This window comes from Montipora capricornis, chromosome 13 (assembly GCF_036669925.1).
Source record: "Montipora capricornis isolate CH-2021 chromosome 13, ASM3666992v2, whole genome shotgun sequence".
Taxonomy (NCBI): domain Eukaryota; kingdom Metazoa; phylum Cnidaria; class Anthozoa; order Scleractinia; family Acroporidae; genus Montipora; species Montipora capricornis.
In genome coordinates, this window is record NC_090895.1 from 14,086,518 (window position 1) to 14,103,931 (window position 17,414).

Here is a 17,414-nt window from a genome sequence, read left to right on the forward strand (position 1 = left end):
TATATTTCTTTGTGTGCAATCCTAAACGAGACGTTCACTGCTAGAAATGACGGCGTTTTGCCAAGAACACCTAAATGAGACCAAAATCCGAACTTTACACCCCTAACCGAGATGACATCCCTGCACCTTTCATATGCGGGTCCGCCGCCCCTGACTTCAACTTGTGTTCAACTCATAGCTCACGGCTTTTTAAGGAATTTTAATTTTAGCCATACAATGCTCAAATATTATTAATGTAGTATGAAAATGATGAGGAAGAGGATGATATTCAGATCACAGTGACAACCACCAGATGTGGGAGGAGGGCTATTTTCTTTGAATAGTTCATTGAGCTTAATTTAAGTTGTATCAAAACTGTTTCTGTGGTTGAGGGCGGGTCATCTTATTTCATGTGCAGACTCAAAGGGGGGCCACATTATGTTATGCAGTGGCAAGAACAGGCCCATGGGAAATTATGTATAGAAAAATTAATTATTACATAGCTCCATTGCATTTGGCCCAGATCAAAATCCAGCCAAAGGGCTCAGTTATGGCCCACTTCAAAACTTTGTGTACTTTCACCTCCTGAAAACTACCACAAAATCTGCTTAATGTCACCCATTCCTATAGCTTGCATGTTTTTTGCTCACCTTTGACTGTCAAATTGTCAAATTGTGCAAAAAAATGTTTATGTAGTAGAGAAGAACTGTATTACAGCGCAAGAGTATCTTACAATGAAGGGGAAGCTCGCGTTTTATTGGATAATCATGTTAGTTACCATGACGACACCCATACCCTTACATATGGAAGATAAAAATTATATGTTCACTGTGCGCGGTGAAGATTATGACTTTTTCGTAAGAAGGATAATCCTAGTATTTCATGAGAATAAAGCGTTTTTGAGCATCCTTTCTTCACCCAGCCATAGATGCATGTATAAAGGGGTTAAGGATGGCATATTTGAGCCATGCATGGGGCCTGTATGTGGAAGTTTGAGCAACTTCACCTATATTTTAAAGGACGAGGTGGGAATACACTGTAGGTTTGGAGACAGTTTAGAAAGCTAAATTCAGTGAGAGAAATCCTCACTTTTTTATTGCTGTCCTTGGCTTAGACTGCTAAACAGTCGTATTTATTGCGAACGCAAGCGACGCGGTAAATATTCAGAAAAAAGGTCTGGAACGAGTGTAGAAACGGCGAGGGAGAATGGGGAGAGACGCGAAAAAATACGACCGTCCGCTATGCATATATTAAATTCGTTCAAAATTACCCGTTCTTCCAGCAACGGGAAATTTCCATTGGTTTACTTCTGACGCAGCCTTTCGTCAAATGTCAATCACACCTAGACGCCGTATCAGTTTCACAGTAAAACAGTAACCTCGCGGGAAAATGGACGATGTGGACTTGGTATGAAGAATGCTCGCCTCCCAATAAGCAGTGTTCTCCACAAGTCACAAGTTTAATATTTTTAGGTTTATTTAACACAATCTCGCTTGATACAGTCTCAATCACTAGTGTTGCCAATCACTGTCAAAAACCCCACGCTATCACGCCTAGATCACTTCGGAATTTCCGGTGTCTGCCACATTCTCTAATTGATCTGTTTTCATAATACCCTGAAGATTTAGGAAACCAAACCGACAATTACTTAAGTTCACGCAATCAACGACTATAATTTTCAGTCTCCAACATTGGATGCGCTTGCGAGCGATTTAGGATTTGTTTTGAAATCGGAGCAAAAGGAAGCTGTGGAATCGCCTCTCAAAGGAAGAGATGTTTTTGGTGTGCAGCCAACGGGCTTTGGAAAAAGCCTGATATTTCAGCTGTTTGTTTTGGCGAAAAACAGAGCCTCCAACTCGTCAAATGCATCTTCAGTCGAACGCCCGACAATTATTGTCATTTGTCCGCCCAAAAGCCTTATGGAAGAGCAGATAACATCGAATGCGTTTAGCCTTTCTGCCGCTGAACTAAAATTTCCAAACTGCGTTTTAAAACAACAACTGCACAATCTGCAACTGTCAGACGCTGTTGCTTTTTTTGGTTTTCTTTCTCTACGCGAAGCGGGTTTTTTCGGCGTTGTTTGACTCATTGAACAGAAAAACAAACGCCTTTCCTTTCCAAAACACCACTGAATCGAACGTACGAAACTTCGCACCTTCCGAATAGCGAAGAGAAAACGACTGAACATGACAACACAACTAATTTCCCATGAGAATAAGGCATACAATGTATCAAATTTAAGATGTGGTTGGAGAATAAGCTGGCAAATAAATTCTAGAAATTCTGAGAGTACTAGTCCTTCAGTCTTGTATTGCAAGCCTGCAGCCGTGAAGTTAATTTCTACAAAACATTAACAATCCGTCCTTTGTCATTGTTTTGAAAATGCTATTCTTGTGGCTCTAGTACGTGTAGTTGGATCTGAAGTCCCAAATAAAACTTGAAGTAGCTCTGCTTTTCAAATCAGTGGGGCTCCATTGCATTGGGCCCAGATCAAAATCCAGCCAAAGGGCTCAGTTATGGCCCACTTCAAAACTTTGTGTACTTTCACCCCCTAAAAACTAACACAAAATCTGCTTAATGTCACCCATTCCTATAGCTTGCATGTTTCTTGCACACCTTTAACTCTACCCTGCTTTCCTTCCCTGCAGTGTGTTTGGAGTGGAAGTAAGTATGACAGCTGATTATCCAGTCAGTCCCTTGGTGTGAAGAAGGCATGCACTGAACCTTGCTGCCACTGGTACTTCTGAGCAGTGGGCTGGTTCTTACCTGTCCTCCCACTCACGTCACCTAATCCCATAGCTCTCAATTAGAAGGAAAAAGAATTTTAAATCGCCCTCCGTGCTTGAACTATAGGTGAACAAGCAAATCTGATGAATGGTTGGGATGCTGATTAATCTTGGTTTCATTTCTTTACATGTACGTCATCTGCACAAAACACTGACCCCTGTCTCACTGAAATTCTGTTTCCTTGTACAGTGATGATAGAAGATGTCTAAAGAGCAAGGTCAGAAGCCAGTAAAAGATGTTCTGCGGGACGTTGCTTTGGAAATATTTCGGGGAAGAAAAAGAAAGATGAACGTTATGGTAATATTTTTTTCTATTTACTGGTTCATTATGGGAAAGATATCTTGATGACAATCATGGTGCATGGTTAAGTAGATTGAGATAATTTTCAAGGCTGTTAGTTTTGTTTTTGTTTTTGTTTTTGTTTTTACGAGACATCTGGTTTGTCTCTTCTACTGGGCAAACCTGCCCAGAGGGAAGGAGCACGAACAGGACTCAAGGTCCTATGAGAGGTGCTCCACCCTACCCTATCCAGACCAGAAAGACCAGACCACAACACCGGGAACTACATGCCCTACTCTTTACGACAAGTGTGCGGGTTCTTTTACGTCCCACAGGATTATGAACATTGAAGGGTTGTGAGGCGGGACATCCGGCCTATCGTCCTTATCTGAGAAGACTAGAGAGTCTAACCGTTTGCAGATGTCATTACAAAGGCAGCACTTTCTCCTCAGTTATTTAAAGACTCCGAGTGTTGGTCCAGCCAGAATTGAAATCACGAACTCCAGCGTAACAGCCCGGAGCTCAACCAACTGAGCCACCGGTGCGCGATTCAGTCCAACCATTGCATTGGGCAAGATATCTTGATGACAATCATAGTTTTACAAAATAACATGATGTTGGTTTAAAAATGAACAAGCACACTTTGCAAGTGTGAGATGTAACCTTTCTACCTAAAAGGAAATCATTCGCAATTCATTGTCAAGGAGAAATTTTGCAACTTTTGGATTAGGATTGTTTCAGCCTGACAGGAGATTATGTTGTTTGTTTTCCAATAGATCCTGACCAGGCAGCTGCGGGAACAAGCACAAGCAGTGATCAGGAACAAGGTATTATTGATACTTGTAATCACTGTAAGGAGTTGTCTGAAATTCAAATTTTGGGTGAGAGTCTCTTCCAAGCACAGGACTGAGTACCATTTTCTAGCTTACCAGACTTTATACCGGTTGTAGGAATCTTTCCAAATCTTCTCTATCCACATATAAAATCAGCAGTTGGTAATTGGCGTAACATGTGAGGTATTTTAATTTATTACGAGAAGTAAGTAATTTTAATTTACTATTGGTGCTTAGAGATGTTGTTATGCAGTACATATACATCCACATTTGCATGATAGCATGAAGGATGGCTGCATAGAACTTCTGCACTGAAACACAGCCATCTATGAGTTGAGAAGATGCAAATGGCAAAGTTGTTTTTCGACAATGCACAAAACATCGATGCTAAACAAATAGCGACATGCACATGCGCAATTCACCTTTGTTTCAAAGAGCCATTGTTATGCAAATGAAATGGCAGTCAAATATAACCATGTGCAGACCCAGGTCAAACCTCTTCTTTCTTTGTGCTATTGCTCAAGGTAAGCGCATGTTTCTTTTCTTACTTTATTTGATCCTTACAAGCGAGCGTCTTAAGTGTCTTGTCAGGTTGCGATTTTGTCTCGCAAAATGCAGAGTTCCAGTATAGAGTCCTCTTTTACCCCAAGTCTATTCAAACATCATAGGGAAGGTGCTGGCAATGGCGAAATCAAGCCAAGTGTGCTCTGTTCAGCAAAGATTCTTTGCTTATACGGTATAATCATCTTGGAATTAGCAGCATAAATTGACCGAATTTGTTGAATTCTTATTGATTCTTGACTTGGGACCTGAGCCAAAACGTGCTCGACATTTTGATCCCACTGAATTACATTGTACTCGATTGGGACTTATCAAGCCGTGAAACTGAAACAGTAGATTCTGAAGAGAGTGACGTCCCACTGTCCATTTCGGATGTGAGTGGTACAAAACTTCCAAAAGTGCTAGATTTTCTGTTTAAGCGAGTAAGCAAAATCGTTTACCTCAAAACGATAGAGGAGAGAATGCAGTCTCTTGGGGAGAAGTATCACACACCTGAGAGTTGCAAAATGATGTAAATTATGTTCATCCACACGTGGATATATCACTTTGGAACGAACTGTCCCACAAGGGAAACACGGCCTTTTTTAGGGCTTCAGAAGACTGCACAGGTGCTTGTCACGTTAAAAAAAGGAACTCCTAGACCCCAAATATCTTCTGGGTCCTCTGTTCGACGTCATCTCTGTCATCGCAATGCTGGCTTTCAAGCGTTATTGAAGAGTTGAGAATGTCTGAAACCTGAGTTGATCAAGGGTTTCAACCTTGAAGGCTAAATTGCCAGCTAGTGTATTATTAGTACTATTGTCGGTGGCACTTACAACGACCACTTGTCTTTGTAAGAATGTTGTGTTTTGGTTTGGAATTTCTTCGTTTGACAAGCAGCACTGTAGACTGTACCACTCCTAGTTGCCCCAAGCAGCAGAGGTCAGGTATGTTCTGTATTAAAAATTATCGTTTGGCGTGTAGTCAACACATCTGTCGCCACTCTGTTCTGTGTACTGTAATCGTTATAGCTATATTGTTAGCTTTAGAAATGTCGTCCAGATTCTTAGACAGATCGTCGGCCAAGAGGAGCTCCGAAATTGAAGTCCACCAAGCACACAAGGACTTGATGAATGGTCCAAGATCACATCTGATCCCCGGATTTTACTGACGATGAAGGGGTTATCCCCTCGGATAAGAGACAACTTCGAGGCAATAAAAGCTCCAACGCAATGCATTCTTTCCTCTGATCAGTGTGTTTAATCCAATCTGAGGTCGGAATGTTAACAATTTGGCTCGAGAGATATAGCAGTGCTGTATTTCTGCGGTGCACCTACCAGGCCTGAAGGATAATAGAGTGGACTTGAGTTTGAGTCACTTCAACGACAGAATTGAGTTGAGTCCATCCTGCCGTTTTTGCGTGGCTTACTCACTTACTTACTGGGTATGCCTGATTCCCAGAGTCCCAGTGCACGAAAGGAGGGAAAACCTACCACTTTCACTAATGATCACGCCTTTGTGGCCTTCCCAGTCATGGTACCCGGCAATGTTAGGAATGTGAATCACCTGCCTGATCCTGCTTCCCAGATGGCTGAACCAACTACTTCTGCGTCATAAAAAATCGATTACTTCCACTACGAGATCAACTCCAGTTAGACTCCTGGACAGTATCAGAGAACAGCTCAATTGTCAAGAAATCTCAACTGGGTCTACGGAAGTTATCAGCGAATCCTGCTCTACAGGCACAGAGAAACCGTGCAACCCAGCCAGGCGTGCATTGTGTAGCTGTTGCAGTCTGAAATCGCCGGATATTTTTTAAGGCCCTGTAGAGGATTACCTGAATTTTCCCTACTGGATATACGTTGACAGCAAAACCTACGCAACACTTAACAGTCAGCATTGCCAGCCTCTATTGAATTAGTCACTGGTCGCACGATTGCAAGGCATCAGTTTCTGTCAGGTTTTATGAAGGGAGTCTTCATGGGAGGGCCTCCTCAATCTAAATACTGCACGACCTGGGATGTTGGCATTGGGGTCACGGTTTACCTGAAATCCCTCTCACTTTATTCATCACTTAAACTGAAGGAATTGACACTGAAGGTAGTCACCCTATTGGCCCTGTCTAATGCCCGCTGTTGGCATACCAACAGTGGCGTTCAACACCTCTGTATCGTGAGGAAAGAAAGTCCTAGGCCATTGTTCTTTCTATCTAACTCAGTGGCAATGTCCATCCACAACCTGGGCCTTATTGTACTGATACCCAGAGGATTCCAGTAAGGTCTACAATTTATCGTCATGTCTAGAGACGAACAGCCCGTGGGATTGATTTGTCAGCCGTCATAAATGTTTGTTCCAATATTTCCATTCCATTCCAGTTAGATTGTGTAATGAACGACGCATTACACAAAGCAATCCTTCACGGGTGCTTGTTTCGGTCTGTCGTGTCAACAATACTTCTGGAGTAAAGAGCGTGATCTGTTTGCGCCTTTCTTATCTCAATATTAGATCCGCTGGTAATAAAGCAATGGCAAATTAATTCGTTCACTATGGATAATGATATTGATGTTTTGGTACTAACTGAAACATGGTTTCATGGTGATAACTACCATGTAGTGAATATGGGTACCCTGAGTCCTACTGGATAGAGATTCCTTCACAACACTGTGTATCCATATTTATTTACTTTTGCATCAATATTTGTTTTGCATAAAGCAAGCTAACAAAATCTGTACCGTGCTTGGTTCTCATTTTGGAGAGTTACAATAGACTTTTCGGTCCTATGCTTTTGTTGCAAATTGGTATATTTTTTAAGTCACCCATCCAGATACTAATCCCGCCGGATAGGGTTAACTTCAGTGAACTCTTGTACTACAACGCTGTCAGATGCTTAGAGTACACGCTTAAACTTGTGGTGAAAAGAAGTTGTGAGGGAACTTGAAAATGATCAACATGTCAGCCCAGAAGCCAGTGTTTCACGATTCCCTTTTATTTTCTTCAATCTTTCTGAGTTCAGTACTTTGCTAGTAATCACTTGTCTCCTCAGGGGGCTATTTACCTAAGACTTCTACCATGGCACTACAATGATATACAATACCAAAACAATATTGTGTACTATTAGAGCTACGTATTACGCAAAGACAACTTGAATCTCCTGGAAGACAAAACGCAGCTCAGTTGACAATATGGAATAAAGCGCTCTGTTATTGCATGACCACACGTAAGCAATGCGTGTCTATTTTTTCTAAAGAGGACAGGAATTTCTGACAAATGATTAATAGGCCGGTAGCCAGGTTTTAACCTGGAAAAGATATGTTTCATCGTATGAATGTGTGAGCCATTTAATTAAGGGCCTCTGCTGGTACGACTTCTGGGTGACCCCTTAAATGGTCTTATTGACCCCCGACTTGAAAAAAATGCCTGGAACGCTGCAGTTTAATACCACCCAACTCAATCCCTTTTGCTTTTGAAAAAACACGTACCACAGGCAACCCAGTGTACGCTGATGGAGCGTCTAGTTGATTGATAAACATGCCCCGATGAATCTAAGTGTTTCGCCATCAGACCGTCTGCTTCATGGTGTAAGCCTGAAGCGACAGAGAAGAAAGGAAGAGATGGTGCCTGGAAAGGAAATGGCTTTCTAGTGGTCTACTGATTGATCATGAAAACTACGTGTTCCAGTGTAGCGTCGTCAACAACCGTATTGATTTTTTAAAGTCATCCTACTACACTTCTATTATCCAGGCTCACTCTAATGATCAAACGTTAGTAGTACTATAGGGGAATATGAGCCACTTTGAAATGGAGCATTCTGATTGGTCGAGAGCGATTTTTAATGAGATGCATCGGCTTCTGATTGGTGGAAATTTTAGGGTCCGCCATTATCACGTGCACACGTGAACAGGATTGGTTAAGACGGTGGGGTCAAAGTCCATTTGACGTCATAATCGAAGGACAAGTTGGAAAGTATGTTTGGAATGCGGAACATGAAGAAAGTATGTTTGGAATGTGGACCGAGATCCGGGGGGAACATGAAGGAGACCAGAGGTGATTTTTTTTTCTCGAATCATAACGGTTTAATGATAACAAACTTATTTTTACAAGCGGGAACGTGTGAGGAGACCTGGTGTCTACTCGTCCCTAAATAGGTCCGCTAAAATTTGAGCCAGATCCAGATCCTCTTCGGTGAACCGTTCATAACCGTAAGGGTAGGTCTGGGCCGTGGTGGGATCCAGGACCCGTTTGGAGTAGACGAGCCGGTAGTCCTTGTGAGAAGGCTGGGTTTCCAAGGTGTACGTCTTGGCATTTCTTTGGATGGTGTGAGATTGCGTGACACGAGTGGTACGCGGTCGGTCTAGAGGACGATGCAATTCATCCAGAGTGTTTTGACGCACGACACCATAATTCAATTCAGTCAACCTTTCGACGTTCAGCGAGAAACCGCTGAACTTGCCTCCGACGTTTCCCCTCTTGGTCTTGTAACCGTAGTTCTTGGGAACGCCCGAGCAGAATTCCACAATGTGATCGCCCGCATCCAGTTCATCCTTGAAGTCGCCAAGGTAGGCGCCTCGTGGAGGGTCCAAGGGTGGGTCGCCAGGACGATGGAGATAGACGACCGAGTCGGTGTCGAAGTAGAGCACGCGTTCACCGAGATGATCGAGGGCTCGATAGAGACGGAGTCGGGCATGACAGGTCGTGAAGGCAGCAATGAAGATGTTCAGGTTGGGTGAAGGTAGGACATCGTGCGTTTGGAGTTTGTAGTGGACTTCGACCCGGTCTTCGGTGAGGGAACTGACGTAACGGACATCGTGTTGATCGCTGTCGAGGAACTCGATGAACGATTGAGGTTCGGTGAATTCTCGGACCTGAGTCTTGTTGATCCGTTGCCCGAACTTGCCCCACATGGAGTTGAGCATCATCTTAGCCAGGGCTCGGAGTCCAGGGTTCTTTTCGATTTTGGTGGGATCGAGACGAATGCCTTCCCGAGCATAGTAGGCATCGATGTGAGCTTGTTTCTGATCCGGGGTAGTGCAGCCTTCGGGCCAACCGCTGGCTTCTTCTTTGATTTGGAGCCACGTGTTCACGTAGGATTGGAAAAGTCCCGTACGTTGCTGATCGAAATGCCATACTTCGTGAACGTGTTGAATGACGTAACCTTTCTGTACAGCCATGTCGAGTTCGGGGGTGCACCAGGTACCGACGAGAACACGTTCTTCGTCCGTGTGATGACAGGCATGTGTCTTTTCCAAAAGAGGTTTGGAAATGTTCTCTTCGATGCAGGTACGACATAAGGGAAACGTGAGTTTGTCGTGACTGCGGTAAGGCAACACGGGATGGTAGAGACGTTGGGGTGGAAGGACGGTACATTTGGCCAAACCAAAGTAAGGCGAGAGATCGGTGGTGTCGGGTTCGTACAGGAAGATGGGATGACCGAGCGGATAGGTGCCGTACTTGTTGACCCAAGGATACAAGGACGTGTAATCGTCGTATCGGATCTCTTCCTCCTTCTCCTCGTCGACGTGAGCGTAGAGACGTACGGCATTGGTCCGACCTCCGTAAAAAGCGTCGCGTGGTTCCAGGGGAGCTTGGAGGTGTTGACGGGCTAGAAAGTCTATGATGTCCTGGTTGGTTTGTTTGAGAGCATTCCAGGTGCATTCCCACATGGTCACCACTTGGTACCCACGGTTGATGAGGAACGTGCGTTTCTTGTCGACGAGAGCACGGACCTCGTCCATGGTGCGATCGAGTAAGGTCGGATGCACGTCGGTGCGTTGAGGATGGCAAGTCCGACATCCGTGCCAGAAGCACCCGCAGAATTCGTAAACGGTCTTGGTATCAGCATCGTATCCGTCGACCGTGTACCGGGTACCAGGGATGCGGTACTCGCCTTCGTTTCGAGCATGCTGGATACGTTGGCGATGCAAGGGATGATGAGCGTCGTACTGTCCGTAGGCACGAGCTAGGGCTTCGTGGTTCTCGTGTTCTTCCGGCGAGAGGGCCAGGTAGGCTCGTTGTCGTAGATGATGTTCGCACCACGTCAACCATTCCATGGAGGCTTGGGAATGATTGACACGACCTCGCCATCCTAAGGGAGGTTCGGAAGCGATGGAGTCTTCTTCCATACAGTGCATACGCAAGTAGCGATTGCAGGCAGAAGCCACCGTCATTTGTTCAAAGGGATTGAATTCAGCGCGTCCTTGAAAATCCCGCATGAACGTGAGACATCCTTGTTTCAAGAGTTTCACGTCCGATTGGCAGTAGGCTAAGAGTTCGGCTTGGAAATCAAAGACGACCTCACGTGCCGCTTGGTCGTCGTACCAGGTATCAAATTCGCGACGTTTCTTGACGGACATGCCGTCGGGCATGTAGAAGGCTTTGTCGGGAAGTCGACCTACATACGCTTGATGTTCGGGGGTATTGAACAGATGTGGAAAGTATCCTTTCTTGAGTTCGGTGAGCCCGAACGTCTTGGGGAGATCGCGCAGGGGGATGTGGAAGAGGGAGAGTGAATCGATGAATCGTATGGTCGTGTGTTCGTGAGGGTAGGTGAGTTGGAGGACTTTCCCACCGTTTCGTATTTGTTCCAGTTGTCTCTTTTGCCGGTGGAGTTCATCGATGATGGGATAACTGTCATACCCTTTGAAATTATGAGCGATGACTGTTAGGGGTCGCGTTCCGTTTTCGGTGAGTGTTTCTAACCATTCCAGAAAATGAAAGAGACAGTCGTGAGGATCTCGGAACGAGACGGGACGATCGTCGTCTTCTATTTCGGCCACTACCAGATTGGGCACGTGACGCCCCTCGACTTGCATGCTCTCAATGTCAAAGAAAACGTGCAAGGGCGGTTCCTCATCGTCCTCGTCCTCGTCGTCCTCGTTATCGCCCGCCAGGAAAGCGTGCAATCCAGCGGCGTCGTTTTCTAAGAGAGGCGCCAGTCCTTGGCTCAGGATCCTTTGGAAAGAGAGTCGCTGCCGTGTCAAGCGTCGTTCTTCGGCGGGAGTCTTTTCGACTTGTAAGAAACATCGATGGGAATGGACGTCGACGTCGTTCTTGCAGCACGAACATTTCCGATACCCGCACCGATGAGTTCGGATCTCTTTGAGACTGCGTAACGTGCGGTGACATTCTTTACACTGACGACGGGTGGCACAGACGGAAGGATGTTCAGCATCCGCGGGTTTCCCAGCGTGGGTCTTGGACCGATGGGTTTGGAGACACGTATCTCCGTAGAAAGAACGTCCACAGAGAATACAGGGCGTCTGAGCCGAGCGGTACTGTCGATAGGCCTCGGTATAATCAGGACATCCGTTTTGCAAGCAGGCGCCGCAATGATGGGCTTGATTGTTGCGACAGGCATGTTGACCTAGATGCTTGTAGGCTTGGAAACACTGACTGCAAAAGTAATCTTGGCCGAAGAAACCAGGTAAGGAAGACAAGGCATCGTAATGACCGTCTTCGTGTAAGAGTCCTAACAACGTGTCCCCACGACCGTAAGCAAAGCAAGCATAAGCGCGGTTGGCATCTACGACCACGAGGGTGTAGTCTTGAAGACTGGGAGCGGTGACGAGTTGTTGAAGTTGTTCAGGACCACAGGGTTGAGGAGGAAGACCGACTTCCTCTAGAAGTGTTTGAGCCGCTCGTGTCACGCGACGATGGTTACCGCGACAGCGAGTCCATTGTCGGCGCCTTTGGGGATCGTCTCGATGTTGATGGACCCCTCGAGCCAGAACGATGGCGCGTGGACAGCATAGATGTTGATCATCCTGTGGAACACGTAAGACGCAGCGCTTGAATTCTCTGAGACGCGTCGACGCTTGATGCCCTGGTAAATGTTTTCTTTTGTAACCGGAACCGGTGGGAGCCCCGCGTACGTGAACGAAGGAGAGGGTGAAGGAATCGTCCATCTCAAATTGTTCGTTCGAGTTGAGCATGTGGGAAAGATTCCCAAGTAAAGCATCCACGCGGGGACCTTGAGCGCGCCATTCTCCGGCCCGCAGACCCCAACCGTTGTAAGCATTGGCGATACGATTGGAGGCTAGAGCAATGTAAATGCGATCGCCATCGGGAATGTCTTGATCGTTGATTAAGTCATCTAGAGCGCTACGAAGACCTTGTACGAGGGCATCGGTGAGACGTTGTCGAGGAATGAACGCTCCAATCTGTCGAGGGCGAAGTTGAAAGACGCGTTCACGAACACCGAGACGGACACTACGCCGTTCGACCACAGGAAGTCTTTCAAAGACGAAACGTCCTGGAGCAGCACCTCCAATTTGTTCAAACGCGTCGAGTGCTTCAACCAAGTCACTATCACTATCGCTATCCATGATGAGATGTTTTTTGTTTGAAGAAGACGGTGTGTCTTTTATAGAGAAAAGAGTCACCTTGAACGACCTTGACGTGTACCCTAGATGGACCAATCCGGAGCGAGATAGGTCTTCTGGGGGGATGGGGGGGTATCCCCCCAGAGAGTCATGTGACCCCTTAGGAGCACGGGGATTGGTGGAACGATTCCTGTTAAGTAGTTCGATCGAGTGAGGAGTCTCAGAAAAAGTCATGGCATCCGAACCCAAGAGACGTGCGCTGGAGATGGCAGTCGCCAGACGTACTATGGAGGTGGAGCAAGACCCAGAGTATGAGCAAGAGGTTTGGGTCAAGCAAGAGAATGGTCGTTGGCGAAAAGAAGGCCGGATTACCAAGAAGACTCCGGCGACCCGAAACGAGGCTTCGTATTGGGACCTGTTGCCTCCCGAAGTACGTCATCATGTATTGAAGGTTCGAGATCGAGAGGAGGAGAAGGAACGAGAGAAGGACCGGAGGGAACGTTGGAACCCCATTCACGAAGAGTTACTCCGTCTACCACGTTGCGCTCAACATGGCACGGTACGTACCGGGTATTTGTATTGGGTGGAAATCGAAGCGGATCTGATAGATTCGTTTATTTTATTTGATGTCTTTTAGATGACGGCGACGTACGTAGGAGAATCGACTATCGTCTTTGAATGCGGACCGTGCCGACGGTTTGCCCCTGGGGGTAATCCTGCGGGAAGCCGACTCATGAAATGTCGGACTTGTCTTTTGGGCATGTTGGGTTGTCCGGGGTATCGTTATTGTACGGGCAGGTTTCGGTCTCGTCGTCCAGAAGGGATGGTCGTGTGTCGTTGGTGTCGATGGCCCGTCTACCGGAGAGGTCTTTTGTGTATGCCGTTTCGATCTCCTCATTGTCGTTGTTTTCTTGTAGGTCATGGTGGTCACTAGGTCGGACCATCATCAGGTCGAATGGGAATGTCGTTGCAGTTATGTGGAACTGACGTGTAGACAATGGGACTGTAATTGTGCGCTTTCATACCATTCGTACCGTCGTCCGGGATGTTTGATTTGTACCTGTGACGTGGGTTATGGGTTTCCACCGTGTCGTCATGATTTGGGGGACTGGTGTTATTTGTGTCAGGGGTATAGTTGGACCCAGTAGCTTTATTGTTGGACCCAGTAGCTTTTTTGCTTTATTGTAGGTGATTTGTCGATTGGAACAAACATTAGATGAGAGGATTTCGAGATGGATATGGAGAGAGGATCGTTGGGTGTGGCGACGGAGACGACCCCTGAGAACGGAGGAGCAGCGTCGATGGAGGCGGTGTTATTTGAGGGAGATTCTAAGATAGGTCGTTTTTTCTTTCGTAGGTGATTTGTCAATTTGAGGATACGTTCGGGGATGAGAGGCTATCGAGATGGGTATGGAGGAATGGTTGTTGGATGTGGCGACGGGCACGTCCTCCGAGAACGATGAAGCAGCTTCGATGGAGACGACGTTACTTGAATGAGATTCTAAGATAGGTTCTTTTTGTTAATAGATGGTGGTGGAGGAACATAGAACCAGAGGTTATCCACTGGGGGCGAAGGATCGATGGACTTGGATCAAGTGGGTGTGTCCTCAACGTTGTACGGTGACTGCCGCCACGTGCATTCACTGTTTGAAACGACTGGATCTCAACTACTTTGGTTGCCTGTGTTACGGGTGTCTCGTTCGTTGTCGATGTGACGGGTTGGAAGTCTCCTACGGACGTCGTCGTTGTTATTCGGGGGGTCGCCGATCTACTTATATTGAGTTTGAATGGTTACAGTAACCGTGACCGTTGATTTTTTTTAATTGACAGTGGCTTTGGTTTTCGTCCATCTTTCCAGACTTGGCTCCACCCGGACGTTGTACCTCTTATGGATACGGATCGTGTACGTCTTATTGCTTTCGTCTTAGGGGCACGGGTCTCTATTGGGACGGGATACTGATTCAAACGTTTCGTTCTCTTTATGATTGTTAGATGTGGTGTCGTCTGAATCAGTTTACTCGTTATTCTTATGAACTGGGCTGGACGAAAAAAGAGATGGAGGTTACGGCGGAGTTGTGGAAGGCGATTGACGTGGATTTTTGGGATCCGTTTTATGGACTCGTTAACGCATACAAACGTCGATAACCTATGTTATGTTTTTTAGAATACGACTATGTGTTGGTGTTGGTGTGCTTGCTGTCCTCAGAGACGATGGTGACTGTTTTTTTAATTTTTATTAGACTTGGTGTATCCTCAGATGTATCAGTCGCTTTTCATTGGAGAGGGGTTGGACGGCAAAAGAACTAGACATTATAGCGGAGTTATGGAAGGCGGTCGACGGTTCTCATGGCCGTATTCGTCGTCGCCGTCGTCGTCGCCGATAGTCGATTCTCCTATTAACATGGATGTCATTTTCTGTTTAGATCTGGTGCAATCTGCCTAATTTTGGATCGTACCGCAACAGACTCTATTACGCCAAGGAAGAGGCTGTTTATTACCGTGTCTACCAATCTATCAAAGACGAAATGAATCGCTGTGACCCAAACTATGACTCTACTAAGCATTATTATGATGCTCACTATTATTATTTTTAGTTCATGACGGTGTTCGCCAATGGGGAAGGGTTCACGTTTTGGGATTCGCCTTGTTGTTCGTATGGACCCATCACATGCATGTATTGTCTTGTTCGACTCAATGACCAGCGAACGAACATAGCACCGCAGGAGCATGCACGACATTGTCAGGGGACGTATAAACGTCGTAGGGAAAAATCGTCTGCGGTCGAGAGATCTTATAGCCTCGTGTGGAATGATGATCATTATCAGATGCGTGTCTTATGGGAACTAACACCTCGATGTACTGTGGATTTTTCGTAGATGATGGTTCGTGCCGACCGATGTTTTTGTACGTGGAGTGAAGACTTTCATGTGCACGAGAGACGACCCTATACGCCCATCGTTCGAATCATGTTACTGGAAGAACGTTTGACAGGCGTGTCTTTGTTTATGTTTTAGCTGCTGAGCATTCCCCCGGATGTCGAGGAGTACGTGGATGTCGATCGTTACTGTGCAGAGTGTTATGGAGAAAGTTATACAATCGTCCAGAAACTGATCATCATCGATGCGGTCGTGGCACGATACGGATTTTATAATTATACGGGATCGGACCCGATCACAGGCATCGGAACATTTTATTTACGTGTGATAAGGATGAGGATGTACGATGAGTACGATTTGGAGGATGAGGATTTGGAGGATCCTTACGATGAGGATTTGGAGGAGTATGATGATGAGGACCGAGGCGTGGCCCTTTATTATTTGGATCCACCTGTATGGCGTCGTCAGGTGATGGTCCGTAACGAGGAGGGACATTTTGTTTATCAGAATACCGAAGGACATTTGGTGGTACGGGCGAGATGTTATCATAGTCTGGGACCTCCTTATTGTTCTTGTTTCGTTCCAGATCCAGACCCTGTTTCAGCCTCAGTTACATGAATGTTGTCCTACCCAAAGTTGGTTGAGAAAGCCATGGAGATGTGCAGAGATATGGCGTCTTCGCCACTATCGTATGAGACGAGGAACTGATGGACATGTTTATTTCCATTACAGATCCAATTACCCCCTGCACGGCGTCACCTGACAGCAGTCATGTTGTTTGGTAGTCTGATTTGTTGTGCAACAGGACAGGCCCTTCGTGAAGCCTGGCGTTATCGGAGACAACCCCTATGGCACCCGGAAAAACAGATCAAGAAGAATCAGAAGACGGGACATTTTTATTTTGTACCTTTTATTGACATTTACGGTCCTTACCGTCGTCGGACAAGAATATTCAATCGTAAATTTCGTTGAAAAAATGTTAACCAATTAAAGTTTGAGTTTACGTTTCATTTGCATGATTTTCTTGACCACTTTCTCCGTCTTCTTCTTTTTGCCTGGGAGGTTACTGATAGCCCGAATCATCTTGTCGTCGGCTTTCCACTTGTCCTGTAAGTTTCTGGCTTTGGCATAATCCATGTCGTGGGTCTTGGCAATCTTGTCCAAACGATTGATGCCAGGATCCCCTCGTTTGAGTCGTTTGGCCAATTTGGTGCCAGGACCCATGTACTGATAGCCAGGCCAATGAAACTCGATCCCGGTCTTGGCTAAAGCATTCTGCAAGTCAAACTTGCCACCTCGCTGACGTCGTCGTCGTCGTCGTGGGCGTCTCTTAGTAGTCCTCGCCATCCAAGCGTCGTTTGAGTTTCTTATCGAAATCCAACCAACCGGGTGGGCGTTGCAATTTATCTGTTTCGGTGGGACGTCGGCGACCTGTCTTCTTACGAATTTTTTTCTGGACCGATTGAGCGGTCCTCTCCATGTAGTCGGCCACACTACTCCCCATCATCCTGGGATCTCCTTGAAACGGAAGCTGTCCCCAATCGACGGAGGGAACCGGTGTCTTGGGGGGTGACTTTTTTTTCTTCGACTTCTTTTTGGGTGGGGCTGCTTTAGGTTGAGTGATGAATCGAAGTCGTTTTTTAGCTTTAGGGGGTGCCGAGGGTGTGGTCTCGGGTGTTGTCTTTTTCTTCTTCTTCACCAACTGCGTCAACATGGAGTGTAAGGGTCCTTGCGCATAGGCTTCGGCTTCGGCATCGCGTTCGTCGTCGGCATCCGGTCCGAACCCAATAGGTTGTCGGACG

At 46.2% G+C, this 17,414-nt stretch overlaps 2 protein-coding genes across 2 annotated transcripts in view; one reads left to right on the plus strand and one right to left on the minus strand.

Annotated features, from left to right (window-relative positions):
- Window positions 1–2,962: 2,962 nt before the first annotated feature.
- The window catches only part of LOC138029162 (uncharacterized), a 64,214-nt gene continuing 49,762 nt past the window's right edge, over window positions 2,963–17,414 (plus strand). Inside the window, exons 1-2 of the mRNA XM_068876864.1 lie at window positions 2,963–3,063; window positions 3,822–3,872. The gene's annotated coding sequence lies outside the window, so the exon portion shown is untranslated. The remainder of the gene's footprint in view (window positions 3,064–3,821; window positions 3,873–17,414) is intronic.
- Window positions 8,546–12,739, minus strand: LOC138030572 (uncharacterized). Its single transcript, XM_068878469.1, has one exon. The coding sequence runs from the start codon at window positions 12,737–12,739 to the stop codon at window positions 8,546–8,548; it is 4,194 nt and encodes a 1,397-aa protein (XP_068734570.1).

Excerpts from the sequence above, each read along its gene's own strand:
- LOC138030572 (XM_068878469.1), bottom strand. The coding sequence starts at position 12,739 with ATGGATAGCGATAGTGATAGTGACTTGGTTGAAGCACTCGACGCGTTT.